Source organism: Caloenas nicobarica, chromosome 3 (assembly GCF_036013445.1).
Source record: "Caloenas nicobarica isolate bCalNic1 chromosome 3, bCalNic1.hap1, whole genome shotgun sequence".
Lineage (NCBI taxonomy): Eukaryota > Metazoa > Chordata > Aves > Columbiformes > Columbidae > Caloenas > Caloenas nicobarica.
The window spans coordinates 1,496,928-1,523,962 of NC_088247.1; the positions used below are offsets into that span (position 1 = coordinate 1,496,928).

The 27,035-nt window shown below is 56.6% G+C and overlaps 1 protein-coding gene across 2 annotated transcripts in view; it reads right to left on the minus strand.

Annotated features, from left to right (window-relative positions):
• Positions 1-24,260, minus strand: part of SCARA5 (scavenger receptor class A member 5) — a 38,502-nt gene extending 14,242 nt beyond the window's left edge. For both annotated transcript variants that reach the window (XM_065632684.1, XM_065632683.1), the window contains exons 1-6: positions 24,017-24,260; positions 22,156-22,268; positions 17,857-17,985; positions 9,381-10,055; positions 3,867-3,947; positions 978-1,076 (exon numbers count right to left, since the gene is read on the minus strand). In XM_065632684.1, coding sequence (XP_065488756.1) covers positions 978-1,076; positions 3,867-3,947; positions 9,381-10,055; positions 17,857-17,985; positions 22,156-22,267 — 1,096 coding nt within the window. In that variant the 5' untranslated portion in view covers position 22,268; positions 24,017-24,260. The remainder of the gene's footprint in view (positions 1-977; positions 1,077-3,866; positions 3,948-9,380; positions 10,056-17,856; positions 17,986-22,155; positions 22,269-24,016) is intronic.
• Between the last annotated feature and the right edge of the window lie 2,775 nt (positions 24,261-27,035).

Consider the following 27,035-nt stretch of genomic DNA (forward strand, 5'->3'; position numbering starts at 1 on the left):
GCCATTCTCCCTCTAGTCCCTGAACTCTCTCCACTTCTGGCTGGAAAGTTCTCGGTGCAGAGGTTGTTCATGTGCAGGTTCCCAGCCCAGCAAGATCTCCTCTCACAGAACCCCAGCCTGGCTGGGGCTGAAGGGACCTCTGGAGATCCCCCAGTCCAACCCACCTGCTCACGCAGGGTCACCAGAGCAGATCACACAGGTCGGTCCAGGGGGTTTGAATGTCTCAGAGAAGGAGACTCCACAGGCGCTCTGGGCAGCCTGGGCCAGGCTCTGGCACCTCCCAGCAAAGAAGTTTCTCCTCATGTTCACATGGACCCTCCTGTGTTTCAGTCTGTGCCCGTTGCCCCTCACCCTGGCGTTGGGCACCACTGACCAGAGTCTGCTCCATCCTCTGACACCCACCCTGAGATATTGATCCCATTGATCAGATCCCTCTCAGCTTCTCTTCTCCAGCTCAACAGCCCCAGCTCTCTCAGTGTCTCCTCATCACAAAGATGCTCCAGACCCCTCAGCATCTTTGTGTCCCTCCGCTGGACTCCCTCCAGTAATTCCTTGTCCTTCTTCAACTGGGGAGCCCAGAACTGGACACACAACTGCAGATGGGGCCTCCCCAGGGCAGAGCAGAGCGGGAGGAACAACCTCCCTCCCCCTGCTGCTCACACTCTTCCTCATGCACCCCAGGTCCCATTGGCCTCTTGGCCACAGGGCACGTTGTTGGCTCATGGTCACCCTGTTGTCCCCCAGAACTCCCAGGTCCTTCTCTGCAGAGCTGCTTTCCAGCAGCTCCACCCCAACCTGTACTGGTGCAGTGGGTCCCCAGCCAGGTGGGTCCCAAGCCGAGGGACCCACCCCTCTCACACCCACAACCAGTGTCTCTGCCCCTCATGCTGGTGGTCTCCAGAAGCCACTTTGCCGCCCAACAAGCCCAGCCAGACCCCACGACCCACCCAGGAGCAAGCGCAGGGGCTGGTCCTTACCTTTGAATCCCCGCATCCCCACTGGACCTGGAGGGCCAAGGTCTCCTTGGTCGCCTTTCAAGCCACGTGGTCCTGGTGGTCCTCTCTCCCCGGGTAGCCCTGGAGCGAGGACAAAGAGGCAAAATGACCCTCTTGTAGCTGAGACCTACACAAACCAGATGTGCACACACACACACACATGTCCTGCTTGCCAGCAAACATGGCAGGTGGTCTCTGGTTCTTTGCCAGGACTTGGGGATCATCCAGAGACACCCGAGAGTCCACCTCATGCTCTCTTTCTGCACCCCTGGGTACAGGATGGATTTAACCCAGCCATGGACTGATGATTGGAGCACCTGAAGGCTCAGCTTAAGGTAACTGGGCTCCAAAGCTGGACACCAAGGAGGAAGAGTGAGGAGCCAGGGTGGAGCAGAGACCCCAAAGAGACATGACGTGCCCAGCATGAGCTGCAGGTCCCTGCCATCCATGCATGCTGAGCAGGTGGGTTTGCTATTTATTGGAGAAGGGTTTGGATTAAAACCCCTTAGCTGAGCACTCCTGACCTCCGGGAAGTGGGAAATGGGGGCTTTAGTCTGAGAGCTTGGGCTCCCTTCATAGCGGACATATCGAAGCTCCAGGGGTGACCTCCATCCATGGGGGCCAGCGATGGATGGAGGTGTGACGGTGATGGGCTCTGGTGGGACCTCGGGGTGGTCCCACCATGTTGATCCAGCAGAGACTCAGCTTGAGCCTGAGCCTGGGGCTGGATCTGAAGCTCCTAGGGGAGAAGTCCTTGAGATGAAGCTCATTCAGCACCCGAGCTCAGTCTCCCGCCTGGCATGATGCTGTGTCTCCCCTGCCCATGCACAGGGATCACCGGGTTCCCTTGGCACTGAGCCTTCCACCCCTCCTGGGCTGGGCTTTTCCAGACTTAGTCACTCTTTTCCTCTGGTTTAAGAGAAAAAAAAAAAAAAAAGCTGCCAAGAGGAATTTGGGCACCAGCTTCAGTGGACGTGGTCTGGACTTAACTCTTCCCCTGCTGCATCCAGCCAACACCTCACCTCCCTGCCAGGGGGATGCTGCAGGGCCTGGCCGTGGGGTTGGGTGGAGAAGGTGGGAAAAAGGCAGGGTGGTAGATTCATTGTGCAAAAGGGATGCTTCACGAGCCTGGCTGCACCTGAACCTGACCTTCTCCTGCCCAAAGGGCTGGTGCTGTGACCGCCTCCAAAAAGCAGCAGAGAAAATGAGACAGAGAAACACCTAAAAATAGTGGCCCTTTCAGCAACTCTTCCTGAAGGTGAGCCCTCCAGAGTTTGTTTTGTTATTCCGTCTAAACAAAAAAAGAGGAAAGAAAAAAAAAAAGAGGGGGAAAGAAGCCAGACAATATATTTCTGATGCTTGTTACACCCAAGAAAAACAGCCATGAATCTGTCAACGCAAAAAAATGTAGCTGTCGGTGAAAGGCGCAGGGGCAGCCAGCGCTGAGCAGGGCTCTGGGAGAGCGGTCGGCTTTCCAAGCTGGATCTGCCCCACTTGGCTGGTCCTGCCGCCCACCGGGGTACCAAAATAGGAGGTTTTAAGCCCAGCTCAGTACCCGCAGCTCAAATGCACAGGGCCAGGGTGCTAAACCTGACTCTGACACCGATAGTCTTATGTAGTTCAGGTCTTCAGGAGACAAGGTGGAGCCAGGGCTGGAGATGGAGAAGGAGGTCCGTGCCCTGGGCAGGACAGATCATAGAATCACAGAACCATCTGGGTTGGAAAAGACCTTTAAGATCATTGAGTCCAACTGTTAATCCCACCCTGGCACTAAGCCATGTCCCTAGGAACCTCGTCTATGCATCTTGTCACCTCAAAAGAGCCTCTTGGGGACAGAAAGTCCTCACCGAAGGGGATCCTCCATCACCTCTGTGCCACTCCTGGCTCTTGGATGCAAAGCCAGTATTTCTAGGCTTGGTTTAAAATCAGAAACAGGCTCAAGCTGACTCCTGTTTCTTGGGGTAGGGGGTGTCTTCTGCTGTATTTTAATTGAATTTCTCTCAAAAAAAAAGGTTGAAATTGAGACGGGGAAAAAACTTGGCATTCTTGAAATTGAAAATAACGTCCTATGAAAAGCCTCAAGAGCTGCAGCTGGTGCCCGAGTCTCCTCAGCCAGCCTAGAGGGACCCTGAGCCGGGTCCCCGTGTGCTGCCGGGGGAGTGCGGGCAGCGGGACCAGCCCCAGGGCCTTGCAAGGGCTTGGTTCGAGTGACCATGTGGTGGTGGCCAGTTCCTGCCCAACGCTGGGCTGGGTGGCTGCATCGAAGGGGCCTGGGGGCACCAACCGGCAGGTGATGGACCCTTGAAGCTCTCGCTGTCCTGGTCCCAGCTGGGAAATCAGAGAATCCCAGCCTGGCTGGGGTTGAAGGGACCTCTGGAGATCCCCCAGTCCAACCCACCTGCTCACGCAGGGTCACCAGAGCAGATCACACAGGTCGGGCCAGGGGGTTTGAATGTCTCAGAGAAGGAGACTCCACAGGCGCTCTGGGCAGCCTGGGCCAGGCTCTGGCACCTCCCAGCAAAGAAGTTTCTCCTCGTGTTCACATGGACCCTCCTGTGCTTCAGTCTGTGCCCGCTGCCCCTCACCCTGGTGTTGGGCACCACTGAACAGAGTCTGCTCCATCCTCTGACACCCACCCTGAGATATCCATAAGCATATTTACACAATGAGAGAGACTTTTTGACCCCGAAGACTGACAGCCTGGCGGGAGATGGGGCAGCAGGTTAACCCTGTTGTTCTTCAAGACCTGTCCGTAGCCAGCGAGGTCCCAAGGGACATGTTGGGAAGTCACCAGGAGGTGTCCTGTTGACTCTATGGACTTTGGGTGAAGGTTTGCAGGGTTCTGGGCACCCTGGGTGTGATGTTCCTTACCTCGCAGCCCAGGCAGGCCGGGAAGACCAGGTTCACCCTCCATCCCTTTGTTGCCTTGGTCTCCTTTGGGTCCTGGTGGCCCTGAAACACAAGAGGGTTTGGAGTGCAACCATCGCGCCCCAGCTTTGCAGCCCTGCAGCAGGTGCATGAGCGCATCCACCCACCCATTAACCAGCCATTATCATTTAACAGGTGTCCGGGGACCTCTAATAAACCCAGATCCCTGCAGACAGGAGCAAAGCAACAGCAAGGGAGCTTGTCAGCAGCTTTCTTCCACAATCTGTGGATTTTAAAGCCCAACCACGACTCCATCAACCTAAGTGCCAGAAATCTTCACCTTGCAGCTCCGGCACTTCCACCTTGAGTGTGACTCTATGGGAAATTCCAACCTCCCGGAATTTCCTTTTGACCAAAAGTTGTGACATCTCCAATGATATAATGTTAAGAAAAAATCTTTAAAAAAAAGAAAAAGCATTTTAGAAATACTGAGATGACCCTTTAGGAGAGGATTTGCATCACTGATCCCATCAGAAACTGGCCACTTGTGATCACTTTGCGGTGTAAACTCTGGTGAGCGGGCAGAAAGTCCAAACCAGCAATAGAGTTCTATTGCTCAGCCTGCAAAGGGCCAGGTCTGCAAAGCTGAAAACAATTATGAGCTAAATCAATTGGAAAAAAGAATTTGAACAGGAAAAAAAAAAAAAAAAGACTCATGGGATGATAGAAAATAGGGCAGAGAGAGGCCTGGAAGGGCCGTTTCATCTTTGTCCTACCAAGCCAGGGTGATAATTGGAAACTGTTAAATGCTGTTTTCCTAGAAACCCCAAAAGCCATAATCTCACAGTTGTGTGGAAAGCAAACGACTAGCCAGGGCTCCAGGCGATGTGGTAATGCAGAAGGATCAGGAGAGGAAGAGAGCGGGGATGTTTAGCCATCCTAATGAATGAGTAATTAGGATCTGCAAATAATATGCAGAAATGAGCAGGTTCCTGAGCAGACGAACCACAGCGAGCTCAGGAAACATCCTGAGCTGGAGATGGTCATGGGTTTGGAGAGGACTACGGGGAAATATCGCATTTCCTTGGGTTTCCTCTTCTCTAGGTGATGCACATCTCTGGGCACTGAGGGGATGTGGGGATGGACCCCAAACCCTGAGGACACGTCTCCTGTTCTCCATTGGCAAAACAAAAGGATTCAAAGAACAGTGGACACCCGGGAGAGCCGAGTATGACGAGGAGGCATTTTTGCGTGGGAACAAGAGGAACCATGAGCAGCAGGGACGCTGCCTGCCCGGGGACAGGGAGGATTCTCCATGATGGAGAAGGTCCAGCAACATCCACAGAAGAATGTGGGGCAAAGTATGTGCTGTGTGGAGACACTGGGATGGCTGGTGGAATAGTTTTTGTTCCCATAGCATTAAAGAAGGGCTCTACAACAGCCATTAAATCATAGAATTGCAGAATGGTTTGGGTGGGAAGGGACATTCCCAGCTCCCCCAGTGCCCCCCCTGCCATGGGCAGGGACATCTGCACCAGCTCAGGTTGCCCAGAGCCCCGTCCAGCCTGGCCTGGGATGTCTCCAGGGATGGTTCAGCCACCACCTCTCTGGCCAACCTGGGCCAGGCTCTCACCACCCTCAGCACAAACAATTTCTTCCTCATGTCTAGAATGTCTAGAATGCAGAAGTAAAGAATTGAAACACGTCAACACCATTAATTTCAGCCTACAGGGCATTACAGAAAGCAGATTCTGCTCGAGATCGTGGCTTTATAGAAGTGATGGTGATTTTGAAGGGTTTCAGTGAGAGTGTCAAGGCAAAAGGGATTTTCTACTGGCACATCTCCTGCCCGAAGGTCCCAGCTGTCCCAGGATGGGCAGTGGAAACTCTGCATGACCCTGCCTGGGTTTGGGTCAAGTTCTTCCCTCCCCTGCTGCACCCCGGTGTAGTCACAGCAAAGGCTGGGCTGCTGAAAACCGCTGAATTAAACCAAACAGATGCCTTCCCACTGCGAGCAAAACTAAAAGCAACCCTGGAAACATCTGCAGTGGGAGCCACCGAGGAAAGGTCTCTCATTTTGTCACCTTGACTTTGCCCCAGCCGCTCTCTCTGAAGGAAAGGGGTCCCACACCAGTGACACTGGAGCAAAATCCTGCTGACATGAAATGTCTTTTGTCCCCCACGTCGGCACCAGCACAGGTCGGCTGAGGTCCCCTGTGCGGGGGCAGCTCCAGCAACTTCCATCTGCTCTGGTTTTATGGGCACATGTGGAAATAACCCATGCTAGGGCCCCACCTCGGTTCTGTTAACCCTGGAAGGGACATGGGACCTGCCTGCTTGGGGCACCTCTTGGTGGGATGGGGGCTGGAGCTGCCCTTCCTCCTTAAAATCGGTTGCTACAGTGCAGCCCCCCATCCTCCGCCACCATTTCATCATCTCATCATCATCTCATCATCATCTCATCTCATCTCATCTCATCATCATCTCCTCTCCTCTCCTCTCATCTACCACCTCAGAAAACCATCCCATGGGTCACCATGGAGGTCAATGGCATGGAGGGGCTAAGAAGGGGGCCAGGTTTCATGGAGGGTGACCATGGGCAGCAGACAATCTCATCAGCTCTGTAAGAGCTGGAGGCTGGGAGAACACGGTCAGGGAAGTTGTTCCTCATTCACTTTACCCAATGTCTGGAGTCAGAAATGGAGCTTGGGGATGGGCTGATCCTGTTTGCTGGCTCCTGGGTTGTGGCACCCATCCTTCACAGCTATTCCCACAGCAGTGAGCCCTGTGGTCCATCAGCCACCAGAACATCTCCAAGAGACACTGCCTTGGAGTGTCTGTTGGCTCAAGCTGTCCCAAAGGTTGGACACTGCCTTGTTGGTTTGGCTGGCCTGGGTCTGCAGGCTCCAGAGAAGCCCTTCCAACTCCTGCAGTGACCCCGTCATGAGGAACAAGGAGTCCGAGTGGTTCTGCAGGAGGTCCTGGAGCCTCCAGGCTCATCCCACTTCAGAGGCAGGTGCAGCAGCTTCAGAGGGGAGATGTTCTGGTGGCTGATGGACATCCAGGCAGCTCCATGAGCAGGCACGGTCCTGTCCCAAGGGACAGCTGGTGGGATGAGACACAGGGTGGGGTGGAGGATGGAGGAGCACGGGGAAGACAGCACTGCAGACACCGTGCCAAGCTGGTCCCCACCCCACCATGTCTGGGGTTTGCACTCAGGAATGAAAACCGCAGCCCAGATGCACTCTCCTGCACAGGGCTGGGCTGCATCAGCGGAGGAGAAAAACCCTCCCCAACTATCGGGGCGAGGACTTGCATGACGTGCGCAGCTCTGATGGCCAGATGGGATCATTGCCATCACCCCGGCAGACCCGCTGCGAGCCAGCGCATCCCACCCCGTGAGTTGTGCAAGCGGATGCAGGCGGGCGGTGGATCTTGGGCATCCTCCCTCCCGTGACACCCTCGTTTAAGACCCAGAGCCCTTCTCCGAGACACGCGAGCTGCTTGGCAGGTTCAGCTGTTGGAGATGAGCCTGGAGACCTCCCCAAGCTGCCATCACCAGCAAACAGCCCCAAAAGCCAGAGCCCGAGGCAGCTGAGGTCTTGGGGGAAGGAAAATGCTCCCCCAGGCAGGCAGCCCCGCATCTCCCAGCACCGGCTCTGCTTGTGTGAATCCAGTTGGGAGCACAGCAGATTCACCCAAGGACATCTGCAGCCAGGGTGAACATAGGTGGGCACAAGGGTCCTAAAATTATCCAGGCCCAGGGTCCGTGGGTGCTGACAGGGCAAGGAGGGAGGAGGGATGGGGAGGTGGGGGCTGCCAGGAATGTGTCAGCGCAGCAGCTGATAAATCAGGTGCTGGCCCGTTGGGAGGGGATTTGTTTGGTTTTCTGCTGGTGTTAATTGGAGTAACGTGGCGCATGGGCTCCGTGACAGTTCCCTCCCGGGTGGCTTCATCCAAGAGAGGGTGATGTCCTCCCTACGGCACTGAGGGGGAGAGAGGGCACCAAGGGTGGGTGGGCAGCTATGGAAACCTCCAAGCAGAGGGTCCAATGTGGTCCCAGCAGCCTCAAACCAGGAATCAGGAGCCAACATCCCCTGAGGACCAGACCAAGGACCATTGGAACAGGCTGCCCAGGGCAGTGCTGGAGTCACCATCCCTGGAGGGGTTGAACAGGTGGAGATGAGGTTCTCAGGGACATGGGGCAGTGCCAGGGGTTGGACTCAATGATCTTGAGGGTCTCTTCCAACTGAAACGATTCTATGATTCTATGACCAGGGAAATGACCTCAGTGAGCTGCTGGCACCCAAGGGTGGTGGTTGGCCTGGATGGGGAGATGCAGCTGCTGCACTTCAAACCACATCTGTCCCCTCCTGGCTCAGCAAACGGACAGACAGATCAAGTGCCTTGGCCTCAGCCCCATCCTTCGCCATCTGTTTTTTCAGCTGAAAACACCAGAAATGAGTAACAGCATCTCCACAAGTACAAACCAACAGCTTAGAAGTGGGGGAGCAACTGCCCCCCAGCCTCTTGCTTTGCCCCACGACCTTGTACTGGGCTCTTCTGTGTTTCTTCATGGTGTTTCCCCTCCCGTGGCCAGTTCGTTTGGGACTGAACGAGCCACCACAATCAGATATTTAGCAGCTATGGATGTGTCCCTTGATATCTGCCCAGCATCTTTTGGACCCACTTGGGTTTCTGCCTCCAAAAGCTCCTGCAGCGAGGAGCTCCAGCCAGGTGAGAGGGTGGCATGTGGGACAGGGGAAATTCATAGAATCACAGAATCGTTTTGGTTGGAAGAGACCCTCAGGATCATCAAGTCCAACCGTTGACCCAACCCTGGCACTAACCCATGTACCTGAGAACCTCATCTGCACACTCCTGACATAAGAGCGGAAGAAATGTCTAAGCAGATGGTTAACCCTGGCCATACAGCTACACTCATGAGATAATGGGGTGACAAATGGCTGGACCTTACAGATAATCAGGAAAAAGAGAGTAGATGCTTAGCAGACTGAGTGGGGATTAGAGAAACAACCATATAAGTACACAAAAAAGGACCAGCAAAACTAGGGGTAATGGTCAAGAGTGATCAGGGATGGGTTCGCTATTTCACCACGATGAGGGTGGTGAGAGCCTGTCCCAGGTTGGCCAGAGAGGTGGTAGATGAACCATCCCTGGAGACATCCCAGGCCAGGCTGGACGGGGCTCTGAGCAACCTGAGCTGGTGCAGATATCCCTGCTCATGGCAGGGGTGGCACTGGGTGAACTTTAATGGTCCCTTCAACCCAAACCATCCTGTGGCTTGATGATTTTATGTGCTGGAGATGCCTGAACACTGCTGACACCTAAACAGAGTTGTCTGACAGATTTGATACATCCTGAGACATCCCCACAGGACATCCCCATGCCACAGGGACCATTTGCACCACCACCCAAAGCACCGAGGACACTCCCCTCCTCACAACAGCCTCATGCACTGGCGAGGGAGCTGCTTACGAGAGGTTTTCAGCTCACCCTGTATCACGGAGATGTTCTTCAGTGCCACGGAGTGCTCCCAGTCCTTGAGCCGCAGGTCCTCGGTCACATTGTTGAGGATGGCCAGCTCGTGCTTCAGCTGCTGCTCCATGGCGATGTGGATGAGCCGCATCTGCCGGGCGTCTTCGGTGGCATTGCTGATCAGCACCTGCAGGTCCTGGATGCGGGTATGGTGGACGTTCACGTCGTAGGAGAAGGTCCTGTTCATGGTGTCCACCGCCCCGCTGACGGCCGTCACCTGGTCGCTCAGGCTCTCCATCCTGCTGCCCAGGTGGCTCAGGAGGTGGTCGTGGTGCTGCAGCAGCAGCCGGCTGCTGTTGCCTTCCACCGAGAGCTTGTACATCTCCTGCTGAGCCGCGTCGCTCTGTTGGCTCAAGCTGTCCCACAGGTTGGACACTGCCTTGTCGGTTTGGCTGGCCTGGGTCTGCAGGCTCCAGAGAAGCCCTTCCAGCTTCTGCAGTGACCCCGTCATGAGGAACAAGGAGTCCGAGTGGTTCTGCAGGAGGTCCTGGAGCCTCCAGATGTGATCCAGCACGTCCCCCTTCAGAGGTAGGTGCAGCAGCTTCAGCTGCATGTCCCGAAAGCTCTCGTTGAGGCGGTTGACGTTCCCCATCAGCGCCTTCAGGTCCTCGGGGGAAGTCTGTGGTCTGGAGACTGCAAGGGATGGAGAAGCGGAGGCATCAGAAAGCACCCCATGGAGAGGGGACCCTCCTGAGAGGTGCAACCCTGCCCATAGACGTCGTGGAGTCTCCTCTGGAGACAATCAAACCCACCTGGACACGACCCTGTGTGATCTGCTCTGGTGACCCTGCGTGAGCAGGTGGGTTGGACTGGGGGATCTCCAGAGGTCCCTTCAACCCCCAACCAGCCTGTGATTCTGTGACATCCACCTGTTCCTTGGTGCTTGGAGGTGGAAGCCCTACCTCAAACCCCAAAAGATTCATCCCCATCAGCTCCTCTCTGGCCCCACAGTTTTCTCCGTGGTTGGAAAAGAATGTTGGTTGCTGAAGGTCTGGAGAAGGAGACACCTCGCTCGGGAAGGACAGCAAAGGCTCCCAGCAGCTCTGGGCTTCGGGCTCTGGGCTCTGCCAGGTGGGTCAAGGTGCTACAAAGCTTCGCCCAGTTGTGTTTGCCTTGGGCCAGAGGACTGGCTGCTAAAAGCATCCGCTTCCCTTTCCTCAAAACAGACCTTCAAAACTGCTGCTTCCCCCCACTGAGGTTTTAATTTTAACTTTAACAATCAGGTTTCCCTTCTGGCCGCTGCTCCTGGGCCTGAGCTCAACCCTCTCACTCTGTAATGAAGACCAGCAGGTTGGCTTGGAAGGTCTCCACGGCTCGGGGTGCGGTTTGCTGTCAAAATCCAAGTACCGCATCCCGGGGCTGCCAGGGCTCTTCCCAAGGGAAGGATGGAGAGAGGAATCATAGAATCACAGAATCACAAGATGGTTTGTGTTGAAGGGACCTTCCCAGCTCCCCCAGTGCCCCCCCTGCCATGAGCAGGGACATCTGCACCAGCTCAGGTTGCTCAGAGCCCCGTCCAGCCTGGCCTGGGATGTCTCCAGGGATGGTTCAGCCACCACCTCTCTGGCCAACCTGGGCCAGGCTCTCACCACCCTCAGCACAAACAATTTCTTCCTTATACCTAGTCTGAAACTCCCCTCCTTTAGGTTAAAACCATCACCCCTTGTCATATCCCACCTCGGCTCAGGAGCATCCTTCATCCGCCACCTCTGCATCCCCGATGGGACAGAGCTCCTGGCCATCCCCACCCCAAACCCCTCCTGGTCTTGCACCAGCTCCCAGAGCACCAAGATGGGGTTTGGAGGGGGAACCTGGAAATCTGGGGGGAGCCTCTTGCTCTCAGCGGCTCCTAGCACTTCCTTAGTGACCCCCTGCCCAGCAAGCCCAGTAGCACCCAGTAAAAACCAATCCTGCACTCCATCACACCTTGGTGAACCCCAAAAATCACTGATCCAGGCAGGGGAATATCATCATCTCCCTCTGCCTTGCAGCGACTCTGGGTGTCCAACGCAGTGGGGGACTCAAAACCAAACCCCCGCGAATAATGAGATTTAAAACAAACAAAAAACCAACCAAACAAAAATCCCCATTGTTCCAGCGGCGCTGGGGCTGGCGTGAGGCTGCGGGCTGGCGTGGGACCGTCCTGGCAGCTCAACCCCCTCATTTCCAGGGAGGAGAAACCCAACGAAGGCGTTTGGTTCGAATTAAAATCGCAGGATTAAGGAGAGGGCAAAGGCAGCCGTGCAGGCACGAAGGGGCTGGGGCCACCCGCTGCGGTGGCACTGGGTGCCCCAGGGGACACACTGTGACTGGGGGGACCCACTGTGCTGTACCAGGGGACCTGAGCATCTCCCAGGCACTGAAAGCATCTTTTCTTCATTAATTAGCATCCATGAATTAATCTTGCTGCTGGATTGTCCCATCTTTCCAGGCTGGGGCATGCTGATGTTGTTTGGTCCCCTCTGCACATCCCTGCTTGTCACCTGTGTCACTGCAGGGGGGACACCTCAATGTCACCAGTTATATCACCTGTCCCTGCTGTGCTGAGAGCCCAGTGGGCACCATCTCGGGGGGCTTTTGCCCATGGGGGTTCACAGTTCAGAAAGCAACCAGGTGACATGCCCAAGGCCACCCTGAGAGGGGACAATTGGCAAGGAGGGACCTTGGGAAAAGCCACCACGGGGCTGGCAAAGGGCTGGGTGCTGCTGCCTCCTGCGTGGGTGACCAAAGCTGCTCCCTCGAATCCTTCTGGACCCAGAGTGCCCATAGAATCACAGAATAATCTGGGTTGGAAGGGACCTTCAGAGGTCCATGATGGGCATGGAGACAACCACGGCTTCCTTGCAAGGAAACCAAGGGGAGAAGCAACGCTGTGTGACCGGGATGAAGAGAAATCACCCATAATCCAGGTCCCGCGGTGGCCAAAGTTTGGGGAGCACAGGTGAGCTCCTCCCTTTGCACCTGCAAAACCTGAAGAGTTCCCTAAATTCCCACAAATCACTTAAAACAGCCATCTGAGATCCCTGGGGTTCTTCTCTGCCCAGCCCTGGAACTACAGCCACCAACCCCAGAGCAACTCAGGCTGCTCTGGATCATCCCTGGCACTGGCACTAAACTAAGTTCTCAGGGACATGGGGTAGTGCCAAGATTGGGTTAATGGTTGGACTTGATGATCTGGAGGATCTCTTCCAACCAAAACGATTCTGTGATTCTCTAACGCCCGCCCTGGTGTCTGTTCTTTGCATGAAATCAAGAGCTGGGAGCTGGTAGGTCATGGAGTTGCTGGGAGCCTGGAGCACATGCATAAATGCACGAACACAGCTCTTGTTTGCACATATGTGCTCACACACACATGCAGGCATGTGCACAGCACAGACACTTATGCACACTTGCACATGTATACCTGCACACACTCAAGTCTGCACAGAGTGAACACATGCATACATGCACACACAGTGCTGGTGCATGCAGACACATGCACACAGCACACATGCATTCACACATGCACACAGCACAGACGCATGCATCCACACAGCGTGCACACACCCAAATGCACACAGCACACACGTGCATGCACACGGTGAACACAAGCATGTGCGCGCACACAAAGCATACGGGTATTAACACATGCATGCACACGCATGCACCCTGCACACATGTGCACACAGCAGAGATGCATGCACACAGCACACGTGCAGGCACAGTGTGCACATACACACGCACACGTGTGTGCGCACACAAATGCGCACAGAATCCCAGCCTGGTTGGGGTGGAAGGGACCTCTGGAGATCCCCCAGTCCAACCCACCTGCTCACGCAGGGTCACCAGAGCAGATCACACAGGTCGGTCCAGGCGGGTTTGAATGTCTCCAGAGAAGGAGACTCCACAGCCGCTCTGGGCAGCCTGGGCCAGGCTCTGGCACCTCCCAGCAAAGAAGTTTCTCCTCATGTTCACATGGACCCTCCTGTGTTTCAGTCTGTGCCCGTTGCCCCTCACCTTGGCGTTGGGCACCACTGAACAGAGTCTGGTCCATTCTCTTGTCACATACGCACATGCACACACACACAAACACCCCCAGCACAGACCCACTCCCCACCATGGAGCCCCAAACCAGCTCCTGGTAGCGCTGCAGATGAGCTAACAGTCCCCAAAAGGCTCCTTGAGCAGCTGTTCCCTCCTGCTATTGTGTTTTGGGGACACACCGTCTTCCCGGCTGCTGTCCCCACCCCTGTTTGGAGGAAAAAAGCTTTGCAAGAACCCCACAGTGCTACCCCGAAAGCCTTCCCAGGCCCTTCTGCTGCTGAACAGAGCAGCCCCAGCCCCGTGCAAGGTCACACTCACATATGGGTGCGAAGGTGCTAAAGAGCTAATGGGCACGGAACGGCAGCGGCAAATAGATGGGGGGGTTCACCTGTGGAACCCCTCGCTGCAGGCAGTACAGGAAGAGAAATGCCTTGAGGTTACTAAATACACATATGTTTGTATAAATACATACATATATGCACGCAGCACAATGTGAATGTGCATGCAAGCTCCTGCCCTCTCTGCACATCTGCATTGCAACCTGTGCATATGCACCTGGAGCTGTGCACACACTGACACTCACATTTTTGCACAACAGGGACCACAGGCAGCTCTTCCCATCAGTTCATACCTGCAGGACGTGGGCTCTGGCAGAGATAATCCAGCCTTGATGGAAACCACCCCTTTGCTGGGGTGAATGGAGAATATGACCTGTGCCCTCTTGCTCCTAATAATCATTTTCATGCGACCTGTCCCACAGGAGCCTTGCAGAGGGGACAAGCACACAGACGCACAGCTGTACGTGCACACAGGAACCCTGCACCCCTGCATGAACCCCAAATCTCTCTTCCCCCCTTTTAGGCTCCACGGTGATGCTGCAAAGCAAACGTGCATGTTGTATGATTCTATGTTGAATATGGATGTTTTCACCATCCTTGACAATCCAACTTTTGCAGCATTATGTAGCTGCAGAAAACCGAGAGGCTGTGCACAAAGTCTCACAGGACACCTCAGTTTAGTGTCCAAGCTGAAGGTGCTGATGATGATTTGAACCCTGGGGGCCATCGCCACAGAATCCCCTGGGGTATTTTCTCTATGGGGAAGTCGAGCAGATGATTCAACACACAACTGGGTGCACAACGACAGTCTGGGCATCCCAAACCTCCAGCCCAACACAAAAACATTTCTTCCAGCATTTGGGAAAGGGTGGAAACTAAGTCCTGGGCTGGGAAAAGAGCTGCAGGAAAAGGATTTGGAGAAGGATGGGGAGCAGGGGACGGAGTGCAGCAGCAAGAACTTGGCTCCACCACAAGTTTCCTGGGGCTTACCAGCCCAGGCTGACGCAATGGTTGGGCTTGGGTTTTGGGGCTACGACCCTTGAAACGGAGGCTGCTTCTTCCTTGGATGCCACGTATGGAAATGTGGCCACTCTCAATGCAAATATCGGCACGGAGATGGGGTGCAGGTCGGATGCCCATCTGTGTGCATGTTTCAGATGCCCACACAACGGCGCTTGGCTCATTAGCAGAGTCTTAACGAGCCCTGTCTGGCTTCTCAGTGCTGCAGAGCCGCTCAGGGCTGGGTTCCCTGGGCACGGAGCCGGGTTAGGATTTGGGTTCAAACACCAAAGTGCAGGTCTGTGCATGCAGGCGGCTGGGATTTAACCCAGACCTTGCAAAAAAAAAAAATTAAAAAAAAATAAAAAAAGAAAAAAAAGCGCGAGGTCAGATTCCTAAATTTGGGCTAGGTGCCTTTTTGGGGGGCGGCAAGGGGGAGACAGGGGCGGGGAGAAAGAGCGTGTGCGTCCCCAGGAGCCAGAAAACTGCTGCCAGGCTTGTGAGAGAGGATATTAAAAGCAGGTTGTGTTGAAAGCGCTCCGGCTCTGTTGCTGAAAACATCCTGTTTCCGCAGCTCCGAGGTGGTTCCCGGTATTTTTAGCGGTTTGCTCATTTTCTAACCCATTTCCACGGAGGGTGTTGCGAGTCACAGCACACCTGCCCAAAATGATGCCTGGGGCAGCTGAATCCCCAAAAGCACCAGGTTCTCATTCTGGGGACACCAGCGTGTTTTGGGGTATCTCCAGGGGGGTGATTTTTCCTGCAACACCGCAGCCCTCCCAGGCAGCACCCTGGGGTGTGCGTGTGTTTGCACAGACACACGCATTTCTCTGTGTGTTTGCACACATACGTTCGTTCCGGGGAGGCTTTTGGGGAATTTTCCTCCTTTCCCGTGGGCAGGAGGGGAAGCAGTGGAGCGGGGCAAGTGGAGCATCCCCGCTCCGTGCTGCTGGCCCTGGATGAAGGATGCTGGCACATGGACCGGGGACACAGTTTCCCCATCACCCTTGTATTTTGGGGAGCAGCTGGGGTGTAACAGCTCCACATCCCTCTCCAAAGAGCATCAGGTCTGGAGATGTGCTGGACACCAGGCATTCAGATGTCTTGGGTGGGACAGTGTCTGTTCCAGGCGGGATCTGCTCCGAGCAGGGACGTCACTGCGGCTGTGGGAGGACAGAGGTGGCGTCAAACAGGGATGTTCCTCTTCCAGCATCATGAACAGCTCTCCCCAGCCCAAGCACGAGGTGAGGACAAGTTTTCTTCACTAAATGCTGTATCTTTCTGGGTATCTTCCCCTCCGACGGAAGGTGGGGGATGCCGGGCAGGTCTCAGCTCCGACACGCTGGTGTCTGTTCTCCATGAGCACTAAGTGGGATGTTCCATGGGAAAACCAAGCCCTCCGTGGTTAAGGGTGCCCAGGAATACCCAGTTCTGCTCCTCCGAAGACCATCGGCTCCAACATCGAGGTGACAGGCTGAAGCTGGGGACATCAGAGCTGTATCCATGGGCTACATGTGTGGATGGGGTCTCTGGTTAACGAGCTGCTCTTCAGCCTGTTGCCAGACCAGCTTGTGCCTGTGGTTTTTCTTTATGGGATAAGACAAGCTCTGGGCACCCGTGGTTGGCCAGGCCACCCCAGCACTTGGGTCAGCTACAGCCAAAGCCTTGGCTTAAAGTTCCGGAAAGCAATAACGAAAGAGATGATTTCTCTCTTCATTTTGTCCTTTCTTTTCCAAGATTGTGGCGCGCAACCCAGGGCGTAAAGTGGTTTTTACTGGGCTTTTCCTGAAAGCTGAAGTCCTGCCAGTCACGGGACTCCGGGAGACGGGGCTTTAAAGGTGCCCATGATCATGAACCTCCAGCTCTTCCAGATGCCATGATGTGATTGTTATTGCTGGAGCTGCTTTGGGGTGAGCAGCTGTAGCTCAGCCCAGGACAAGAGCGTCCGTCCCGAGCTCTTTGCACAATTCACGGCATCCCTCGCTCGGGGTTTCGCCGGCCAACAACAACATTCAAACAATGTAATGCAAGAAATAAGTGGGAGAGGTTTCAAAATTCCAGCGAAACCTTCTCTGTCCCTTCCACAGCCCAAGAAAAAAAAAAAAATAAAAAAAAAATCCACCCTTTGCAAAAGACACAAGCTGCCTTCACAGTGCCAGCAGCTGGAGTTAAACATTAAATCCATCACCCCCCAGCAGGCAGGGTGCAGAAAATCATCCCAAAGGAGGTTTGTGGCTGGAAAAAGGGGGGTTTTCATGTCTCGCCCCATGGATGCTGGGGTTAAAGCTGGGAAGGAGGTGGGTGGGAAGCAAGGAGCTGGTCTTTGGTGGTCGCATTTCCCAATTCGAGGCCATTTCCAAGCCCACCCCCCCCAGCAGAGCCCCACACGGGGGTGGTATGGGTGCAAGGTGGGGGTAATGGGGTTGTGGTTTCAACCAGGCATCTTTCCATCACGATGAGGGGGAAAACAAACTGGCGGTGACACGGACCACATGGGATGTGTACACGGGGGGGAGCTGGGAGCAATTATGGGCATTTGCCAGCAGCTTTCCCATCCCTGCACTCCCTAAAAAACACAGAGGGAAGGGGCAGGAGCCTTGTGGGGATGTGCTGTGCAAGAATAACACCCAGCCTGCATCGCCATCCTTACCCCGAGGAACACGGGGGGGGATCGGTGCCAACCCAGCAGCTCTGGGAACAATTCGAGCCTTGAACATGGGGCTCCTGAGCTTCGCCGTCCCCAAGGACATGAAGTTTGGACCCTCCGGCCACTCCAGCCTCAAAGCTTAAATCAAAAGTGCTCCGGACATGCAGTATGAGCCAGTGGGTTCCTGGCATTGTCCCCAGGGAGCTGGAAATGGGGTGTGAAGGCGATGCCCAAGGCGGGCATTGCTTCTGCACCCCACTTCTGTTGGATCCCAGATTTTTCTCCGCTGGATAGAATGGAAAACCCTCCCAAATGCCACCACAGTGTCACCAGAGCCATGGTCCCATGCTCACAGCCAGACCCAACTCACATTGCACCGAGATCCTGCACGGGGTAGCATCACCCTGGGGAACCGCAGCACCTTTACCTGCAAGGATGAAGACTCCGACGAGGATGAGGAAGACGAGCAGGTAGAGTCCCACCACGGCGTACTTCAGTGCAGCCAAGGAGCCCAACCGGCCACAGCGTCCCGCTGCCTTCATCCTCCTCCCGGGACCTGGGGACAGAGCGGGGTGTCAGGGGGAGCATCTCCCGCCCGGGGAAATATTGCAAATATAAGTTGGGCAACACATTGTGGGTGCAGAAACAGCTCTGCATGCCCCACTGTTGGCCCACATGACTTTCCCTGGGTTGGGACCATCGATTTGGGTCCAGAGGAGCCCCAGAAATGACCCGAGGCCGGAGCAGCTCTGCTGGGAGGACAGGCTGAGAGAGCTGGGGGGTTCAGCTGGAGAAGAGAAGCTCCGGGGAGACCTTAGTGCGGCCTTTCCAGACTTAAAAGGGGCCGAGAAGAAAGATGGGGACAGACTTATGAGCAGGGCCTGTTGTGATAGGACAAGGGGTGATGGTTTTAAACTAAAGGAGGGAGATTCAGGCCGGACATGAGGGAGAAATTGTTTGTGCTGAGGGTGGTGAGAGCCTGGCCCAGGTTGGCCAGAGAGGTGGTGGCTGAAGCATCCCTGGAGACATCCCAGGCCAGGCTGGACGGGGCTCTGAGCAACCTGAGCTGGTGCAGATGTCCCTGCCCATGGCAGGGGGGCACTGGGGGGGCTGGGAAGGGCCCTTCAACCCAAACCATTCTAAGACACCTGGGTCCTGACATCCCTGCCAGCCCCTGCTTGCCCAAACCTGTCCTTACTGAGATCCAGCTCCTATTCGATGCTGTCACGAGCAGCAAGAGCTGGGTGAGAAGGAGGTGGGTTTTAGGAATAAAGTAACTAGAAGGAAAATGTAAGGAAAGACAAGGAAAGGGTCCTGTGCCATGAACCCAGCGACAGGGAAAAATCATCTGGTTTTGGGCTTCGCACACATTCAAAACCCAAGCTGATGTTGAAATCTGGGCCAGCTCGTGGTCTTAGATAGGAGCCAGAGCCTGATCTGCATACAGACCCCACATCCTTCTGCCCCCAGCCCCAGGCTGCAGTGATGCTTCAGCCTGATGCCTTGGCTCCCTAGATGACCCCATGATGCTGGGATGGGGTGCAGCGTGTTGGGTGCCTGTGTTTTTGTGTTGGACCCTTGCAGAAACACAAGGTTTCTGAGAGCTGCTGAGAACCAGCAAGTTCATGCCAGGTCAACTGTCACCACCCAGGTTTGCTCCTTGCCAGACCTGAGATGTCTCCAAGGAGACACCAAAAGGTGGAGGAAGAGTCCAAAACCCCCACCCCCTGGAGATTTCATAGAATCATAGCATCATTTTGGTGGGAGGAGACCCTCAAGATCATGGAGTCCAACCGTTCCCCCACCCCTGGCACTGCCCCATGTCCTGAGAACCTCATCTCCGTCTGTCCAACCCCTCCAGGGATGGTGACTCCAGCACTGCCCCGGGCAGCCTGTTCCAATGCCCCACAGCCCTTTGGGGAAGAAATTGTTCCCCAGATCCAACCTCAACCTCCCCTGGCACAACCTGAGGCCGTTTCCTCTGCTCCTGGCGCTTGTTCCTGGGGAGCAGAGCCCGACCCCCCCTGGCTCCAAGCTCCTTTCAGGCAGGTCAGAGATCAGAAGGTCTCCCCTCAGCTCCTGTTCTCCAGCTGAACCCCCAGCTCCCTCAGCCGCTCCCATCACACTTGTGCTCCAGCCCCTTCCCCAGCTCCGTTGCCCTTTGGGTTCCTCCATCCCACTTTTCCTGCCCTTTCAGCCCTGATGCACCATGTAGCACCGACCCAGCACCTGCATCAACCCAGGAGAAAGGAAGAAGCACCACAGCCACCCCTCCTGGGGAGGGGACCGCGCTCATCCATGGCCAAGAGCAACACCCACCTGCACCCCAGACCAGCCCTTCTGGGCTTTGGGACCTCACCCCACCACCAGCCATGGGGCAGGAGCTCAGCTCCCCGTGGGACCAGGTCCTTGGGGTGCCAGAGAAGGAGAGGAGGTACAATGGGTTGGGGTGTCCTGGGCTGCACCCAGCTGATGGTCCGTGTGTCTGTCCTGCTGGAGCTTTGCAAATGCCTCCAGCCAGCGAAGGGTTACGCTGGGTGTATCGCGTAACTCAGCCCCATTTTTTGGCTCGGAAATGAAGAAGTGCTGAGGTCAGGCTGGCTGACACCCCAAGGGGACCCCGCAGGGACATGGGGTGCTCCATGCGCCCCAGCTCAGGTGCAAAAGGTGGTGCCTCCCCACCAAGAACCCCCCATCTGCAACTCGTTACCCGCACGCGGTTCCCATTTACTGTCACCGGCCAAACAGATGGAGCCGAGGGGGTTCAGAACGAGGAAAAACTGCAATATTTTTCTGACATTAACACTTCTATCAGGTCCTGGGAGGCTCCGGGAGGAGCTGGCCCCGCGCCCCGAACCACCCACTCCTTGGGGCAGAGCGCGACCGACCGCAGCTGCGTACGCTGGGTTTGCTCCGAGGAGCCCACAGGCGCGTTCCAGCCAGTAACCAAGGGGAAAAGCAAATATTTCTTCCCTCTGCCCATGCCCAGGGGAGCTGGAGCTCTGGTCCAGCCGGTCGGTGGGGATGCAGAAGGTGCGAGGCTGAAAGCAGCCAGGACTTGGTGTCCCCGAGCTCTGGGGGATCCAGAGCTGATGTCCTGGGGGTCACGGCAAGCAGCAGGTCCTCAGCCCCATGCTGAGCACTTTCCGTGAACCCAGAAGGGAGTCGGGTGGTCCCATCCTCATGATGAAGCTCTCGGGGTCGACTTTGCCCTTGGCCTGTGCAGCTACAGCCCAGACACAGCCCCACGAGCAACATCTCCTGGGGGAATTGGGTTCAAGGCCAGGCTGGACGGGGCTCTGAGCAACCTGAGCTGGTGAAGATGTCCCTGCTCATGGCAGGGGGGGCACTGGATGAGTTCCCTTCCCACCCAAACCATCCTGCGATTCCTTGGAGGGCCAGGGTGAGTTATGGTGAATTATGTCCTCAGAGGTCCAGGAAAACCTGCCACAAAACTGCCCAAGCCAGGGAGATACCTTGAACGCTGCCCACACCAGGGCAAGGTCTCTGCTGGGAAGGGTGGCCTCAGTCGTGGAGGACACCAACTCTTCCAGCATCCCTCCCTCCAGGCTCCACCACCCCCTGCCCTGTCTGGGGACATGGGGACAGTCCCTGGGCAGGATCTGCCCCTCTCTCTGCTGCAGGAAGGTGGGCAGAAGCAGGAGTAGACGCTGCTGAGAGCAGGGGGACACTTGCAGGGTGACATCAAGTTTGGGGAATGGCGTCAAGACTCAGCTTTCACCTGGAGGGGAAATCCACCCTCTGGACTCAAAATGTCCCCATCCCAGAGGCTGGAGGGCAGGAGGAGACACCCACACAGCAATGACCACCTCCTCTTGCAATGACCACCTCCTCTTGCAATGATGAGCCACCTGCGCCACACAAGCATCCAAAAGCAACTCAGCCAGGACTGGGTGCTCCCAGTTCACCCAGTGCATGTATGCATCTCATCCTGGCACAGGACATGCCCTCTGGAAGTGCCCAGGATTCTTCATCACATCCCAGGGATGCCCCACATGCCTAAAACCAGGAAGGTGAGTCCCCCATCACCGCGATCCCATGGTTGTGGTGGGGGACAGCAGCACTGGGAAGGCTGCTCAGAACACGACCAGTTTCCCCAGTGGCCCCACAGGACTCTAAGCAGGTCCCACATTCCCCAGTGGTTCTGTCCCCACTGCAGAGCATCGCTGGACAAAACCACATGCAAGAGAACCAGAGGCTTGAAGGAGGAAAAAGAATACCAAAAAAAGCCACCCCAAAAATCAGCCTTTAGCAAGCAAAGTGACCTTCCCTGGAGCACAGCCCGGGTCAGGGGCAGAACCACATGAGATCCTGGACACCCCCAGGGTCGTTCCCCATCAGACCAGACCAGGAGACAGGACAGGAGGCACAGACACCTCCTTGCAAGAGGATTCCCTGAGTGTTTCTCCCCATGGGGCTGTGCCAACAGGAGAGGAGAAGATTCCTGCTCCGTTTAGGACACACACGTTCATCACCAAGATAACCTCCCCCAGGCACCCCCAGGGCAGGGATCGCTCCTCTGCTCTGGTCCCCTGGGACCCACAGCTGGAGCTGAGCCCCCAACTCAGACCAGACACCTTCACCAAATCGCTGAGCTGCTCCCTGAGCAATCCAAGTCACTATGTCCCCCCCAGAAGCTCTCCAGGTTTCTGCCACCATGTTCAAAGCCCCTCCAGACGCATCCGCACGTGGAGCCCGTACTCACCGTCCTCGCAGAGGTTCAGTTTGGAGAGGTTCCTTCCCTCAAAGGGCTCCTCAAAGATGGAGCCGTTCTCCCTCTCGTTGAAGGTGTGGAGGTACATGGCTTTGTTCTCCATCCTGGTGGAGCAGAACAGGCACATGAGATGGTGCTGAGCGGCTGTGGTGTACCCTGACATGGCTAATCCTGTGCCCTGCATGGTGCTGGCACCGTCGTGCTGGGTCCATGGACCTGCTGCCAGGGGACCTTGTCTATCAAGAATAGTGTGGCCAGCAGGACCAGTGATGGTCCCCCTGTGCTGGGCACTGGGGAGGCCAAACCTCCAATCCTGGGGCAGTTTTGGGCCCCTCACGCCAAGAAAACCCTTGAGGTGCTGGAGCGAGTTGAGAGAAGGGAACGGAGCTGGGGAAGGGGCTGGAGCACAAGGGTGATGGGAGCGGCTGAGGGAGCTGGGGGTTCAGCTGGAGAACAGGAGCTGAGGGGAGACCTTCTGATCTCTGACCTGCCTGAAAGGAGCTTGGAGCCAGGGGGGGTCGGGCTCTGCTCCCCAGGAACAAGCGCCAGGAGCAGAGGAAACGGCCTCAAGTTGCGCCAGGGGAGGTTGAGGTTGGATGTGGGGAACAATTTCTTCCCCAAAGGGCTGTGGGGCATTGGAACAGGCTGCCCAGGGCAGTGCTGGAGTCACCATCCCTGGAGGGGTTGGACAGACGGACATGAGGTTCTCAGGGACATGGGGCAGTGCCAGGGCTGGGGGAACGGTTGGACTCCATGATCTTGAGGGTCCCCTCCCACCAAAATGATGCTATGATTCTGTCCTATGACCTGCCTGCTCTTGCTTGGCAAAACCGGCCACCACATCTCAGCCTGTGGTTTCTTGACCTGCCCATGGCCCAGGCTGGGCTTGGCAGTGCCCCAGATGAGACCCAGACCCTCTCAGCCAATGCAGGGAGAAGCTGGTGGGTGGGCTCAGCAGGACCACAGGTCCACCACCAGCAAGTCCTGCCTGTGTCCTTGCAGCTCAGTGAGATGCTCCCCACCACCACAGACCCTTTGTTGGCCAAGAAGGGGCTCCTACCACCCACCCGTGCTTGACCACCTGCCCTGCAGATGTCCAGCCTTGGTGTCCCTCTCCAGGGCTGGGGAGATGGGGGCCCATTGTAGCTATGTGAGCTTCCCAGGACATCTTTCACTCTAAGGACTTGGGGTACCCCTGCACCCCCAGATATCCCCGCACCCTGACTATGAGCCAAGCCCAGGGGCCTGATCCTGCTGTCACTGCCCCTCTGGTCAGGAGGCTGGATTTGGGCTGGTCTCATGTCCACAGCAAATACTGTGAGCCCTGGTGGGGTTGTGCCCCCACTGCCACCAAGGTTTTGTCACAGCACCCAGCCGGGGGGTTGGAATCGGCCCCCAGCAGGGCTCTGGTAGTGAAGGAGTTAAACTCACCCCCTAAGCAGGACCTGCTGAGCACTCCCAAACTCATTCCTGTGCGCTGCGACCCCCCCAGCTCCAGCTGGCAGCACATGGGTGCTGTGCCCCATGGGGGCCCCCAGCTCCTGCCATCCCCCCCGCTAACACCAGCCCCGCTGGGCACAGGGACCACCCTGGCCAGGAGCAGCATCCTCAGGCCCTGGTCCCTGTCCCACGGCGGGGGACATCACTCGTGTGACCCGGGGGGGTCTCACAGCACCGCGGGATCAGACCTCGCTCCTCCTTCTGCATCCCAGGGGGTGGCGGCTCCCCACGCAGGGATGCTCAGGGAGCACCCCCTGCACCCACCCCACGCAGGGGGTGTCCATCTCCACCCCCCATCCCTCTCCCCGCCCCCGCCCCGGAGACGCGTGTCCTCTGTCGCGACACCACTCACCTGCCGGGCAGACCCACGCAGGAGCGAGTTTCCCGTGGCTCCTTCCCCCGTCTTCTGGCTCAGTCCCCGGGCTGCGACATAGTGGCCGGGGCGGGGGGGCGAGGACAGCAAGGGGAGCCCCCGACCGCACCGCCAGCTCCCCCCGGGTGCAGAGGGGCCGCCGCTCCCATGGGTGGGGGGCGTCCCCGGCGGTGGGTGATGCGTGGGGCCGGTGGAGCGGCTGCGGAGCCGCAGGCTGTGAGCAAAGAGCGCCCGGCCGGGAGGGTTTTGTAGGCGGGGAACGGGACGGGGGGCCGGGCTCCACACCCACCCCCCACCCTCCGGGGCCGCCCCCGCCGCCCATTCGCCGGCCTCGGGCCGCCCTGGCCGCGGGGAGCCGGGTGGGGGGACCGGGGCAGGAGCATCCCCCGGGGAACCGGGGCAGGAACCGGTGGAGCCGGAACAGGAGCAACCCCCGGGAAACCGGGGCAGGAGCATCCCCGGGGGAACCGGGGCAGGAGCATCCCCGGGGGAACCGGGACAGCAGCATCCCCGGGGGAACCGGGACAGGAGCATCCCCGGGGGAACCGGGACAGGAGCAACCCCCGGGAAACCGGGGCAGGAGCATCCCTGGGGGAACCGGGACAGCAGCATCCCCGGGGGAACTGGGGCAGGAACAGGGGGAGCCGGAACAGGAACATCCCCCGGGGAACTGGGGCAGGATGATCCCCGGGGGAACAGGGCCAGGAGCATCCCCGGAGGAACCGGGACAGAAGCATCCCCGGGGGGCCGGGGCAGGAGAATCCCGGGGCGGGGCAGGAGCATCCCCCGGGGGGTGTAGGAGCATCCCCGGGGGAACCGGGGCAGGAGCATCTCCCGGAGGGGCCGGGGCAGGAGCATCCCCGGGGGACCGGGGCAGGACGCTTCCCCCGCGGGGTGTAGGAGCATCCCTGGGGGAACCGGAGAAGGAGCATCCTGGGGGGAATCGGGATAGGAGGATCTCCCGGGTGCGCTCGGCTTATGGGGGGGAGTTTCCCGTGGAAGTCCTGCCCCTGGGGCAGGAGGGGGGTGAGTGGGGCGGTCCGTGTCCCAGCTCCAGTGGGTCTCCACAATTTCCCTCTCCCCTCGGAGCCCAGTTCCCCATCAGCTCAGCGCACGACGGGCAGGAGCAACCGCAGCCCCCAGAGAGGGGAGAGGTGCTTGTTCCCTGCTGCACCCAGGGGGAAACTGAGGCACGGAGGAGCAGAGGGAAATATGCTGAGCTGACCCTAAATCACGGCTGTTCTTTGCCTTGGCGTGGGATGTGCACCCACTGTGGTCAGTCTCTGGGAGGGGACAAGGTGGGGGGGATGGTTTAAGGTGCTACTGCAGGTCCCTCGCTGGTTTTGGGGTGCTGCCCACTTCCCGATGCAGCCTGCAGCTCCCCCAGGCCACTCGGCGTCCCGAGGAGCCCTTGTCCCATCCCATCCATGGTCCCGGAGCAGAGCCAAGCACCCTCCAACAACTCTACAGGGCTGGGGGGGGACTGGCTTGGCTTGGTGACACCATCAGGATGGTCACCTCTGTCCCCTTGGGGTGGGCATATGTGGGTGCACTGCTCCCCTTCTGGGAATGCCGCCGGAGCGAGCACTGGGCAGACTGGGACGGTGGGGTCACCGCTGGTTTGTGCCTGGTTCACCACCCATTGGGATGATGGGGCCAGGCAGAGCCACTTGGTCCCCCCAGTGCCATCAGCCGGGCCATGACAATGATAACACACCCTTTTGGAAGCCATAAACATACTGGGACCAAGACCTAGAGCTGGAAGAGAGATGGCAAGAGCTGGGGGAGAAGGAGAAGCGCGTCTCACCCAGGGACATCTCACGATGCCATCCCGAGGACACCCATCACCTCTTCACAGGGCTGCAGGTCTCCTCCCACAGCCAACCCTGACCAACGTGTCCCCTTGGGCACCCACCAAGGCCACCCCAAAGCTCTGGGACAAGGAAACTCAACACACTCTGGGTCTGAACAGCTTGGGGTAGGGCTCTGACCCCTGGGCTGCCTTTCCTCGAAGAAAGGCCAAAAGCATCATCGACGCTTGTTCTCCATTCAGCCCCGGCCAAACATCTGCAAACGTTGCGCCAATGAAACCAAAACTACAGCAAATAAAGGCAATTATTGTAGAGAATTCCCAAGGATTCATCTTAATACAAAACACCTCATCAAGCAGGCTGGTTACTTCTTCTGCATTAAAAAAAAAAAAATACCAGTCACGTGTAATTCAAAAATGTTAGTATTTTATTAGATTTCAGGTGATTACCAGCAGAGTTGCACTTTTGCGTCTTTACAGCCTTCTCTGTTCATGCACCACACAATAAATTTGCCATTGGGCAGTTCTGGGTTTGATTCAGGTGCAGGTTGAGTCTCACTCTGCTGGGTTCTCCTGGAAAAGTGAAATACATGGGGGAAAAAGGATTTATTTTTATTAAAAGAGTATAAAAACGACGCACAAGCTACATCCAACTTTTAGTATAAATGCAATTAAACTCATAAGCTTCATCCATCATCCTGTTTCCTAAAAGACGTTCAACAAAGCAGTTGAGCAAAGCCAGCAATGGGGAAAAGTCCCTTCACGAGGGGCTGGTAGATGTGACATGGGACCTCCAAGAAATCCACACCCGCCTGGGTCCTTACGAGCCTGTGTGGAAGCTACTGAATCTAACCCAGAACATCGCTAAAATTCCCACTTGTATGGTGGTCAACACAGAAAAGCGATGAACTGGTGGGTTAAAAGCAGCAAATAAATAAATAAAGTATTTTTATGAATAAAAAGCAAAGGAAGACTCTTCTTGCAGGTCTTTTTGGTCAGCCCGGCTGTCACGGGGATTTTGGCAGAGCCTGGATTTCTTGGCATTCCTTCTGGAGAGCTGCAAGGAGAAGAGCAAAATTAAACATTTAATTGTCGACTTCTATATTTTTTTGTAGAAGGGGGAAGAAAATTATAATGTATTCAATAGAAATGAATGGGAACATGCAAGTATGATCAGCAGTCATGAAG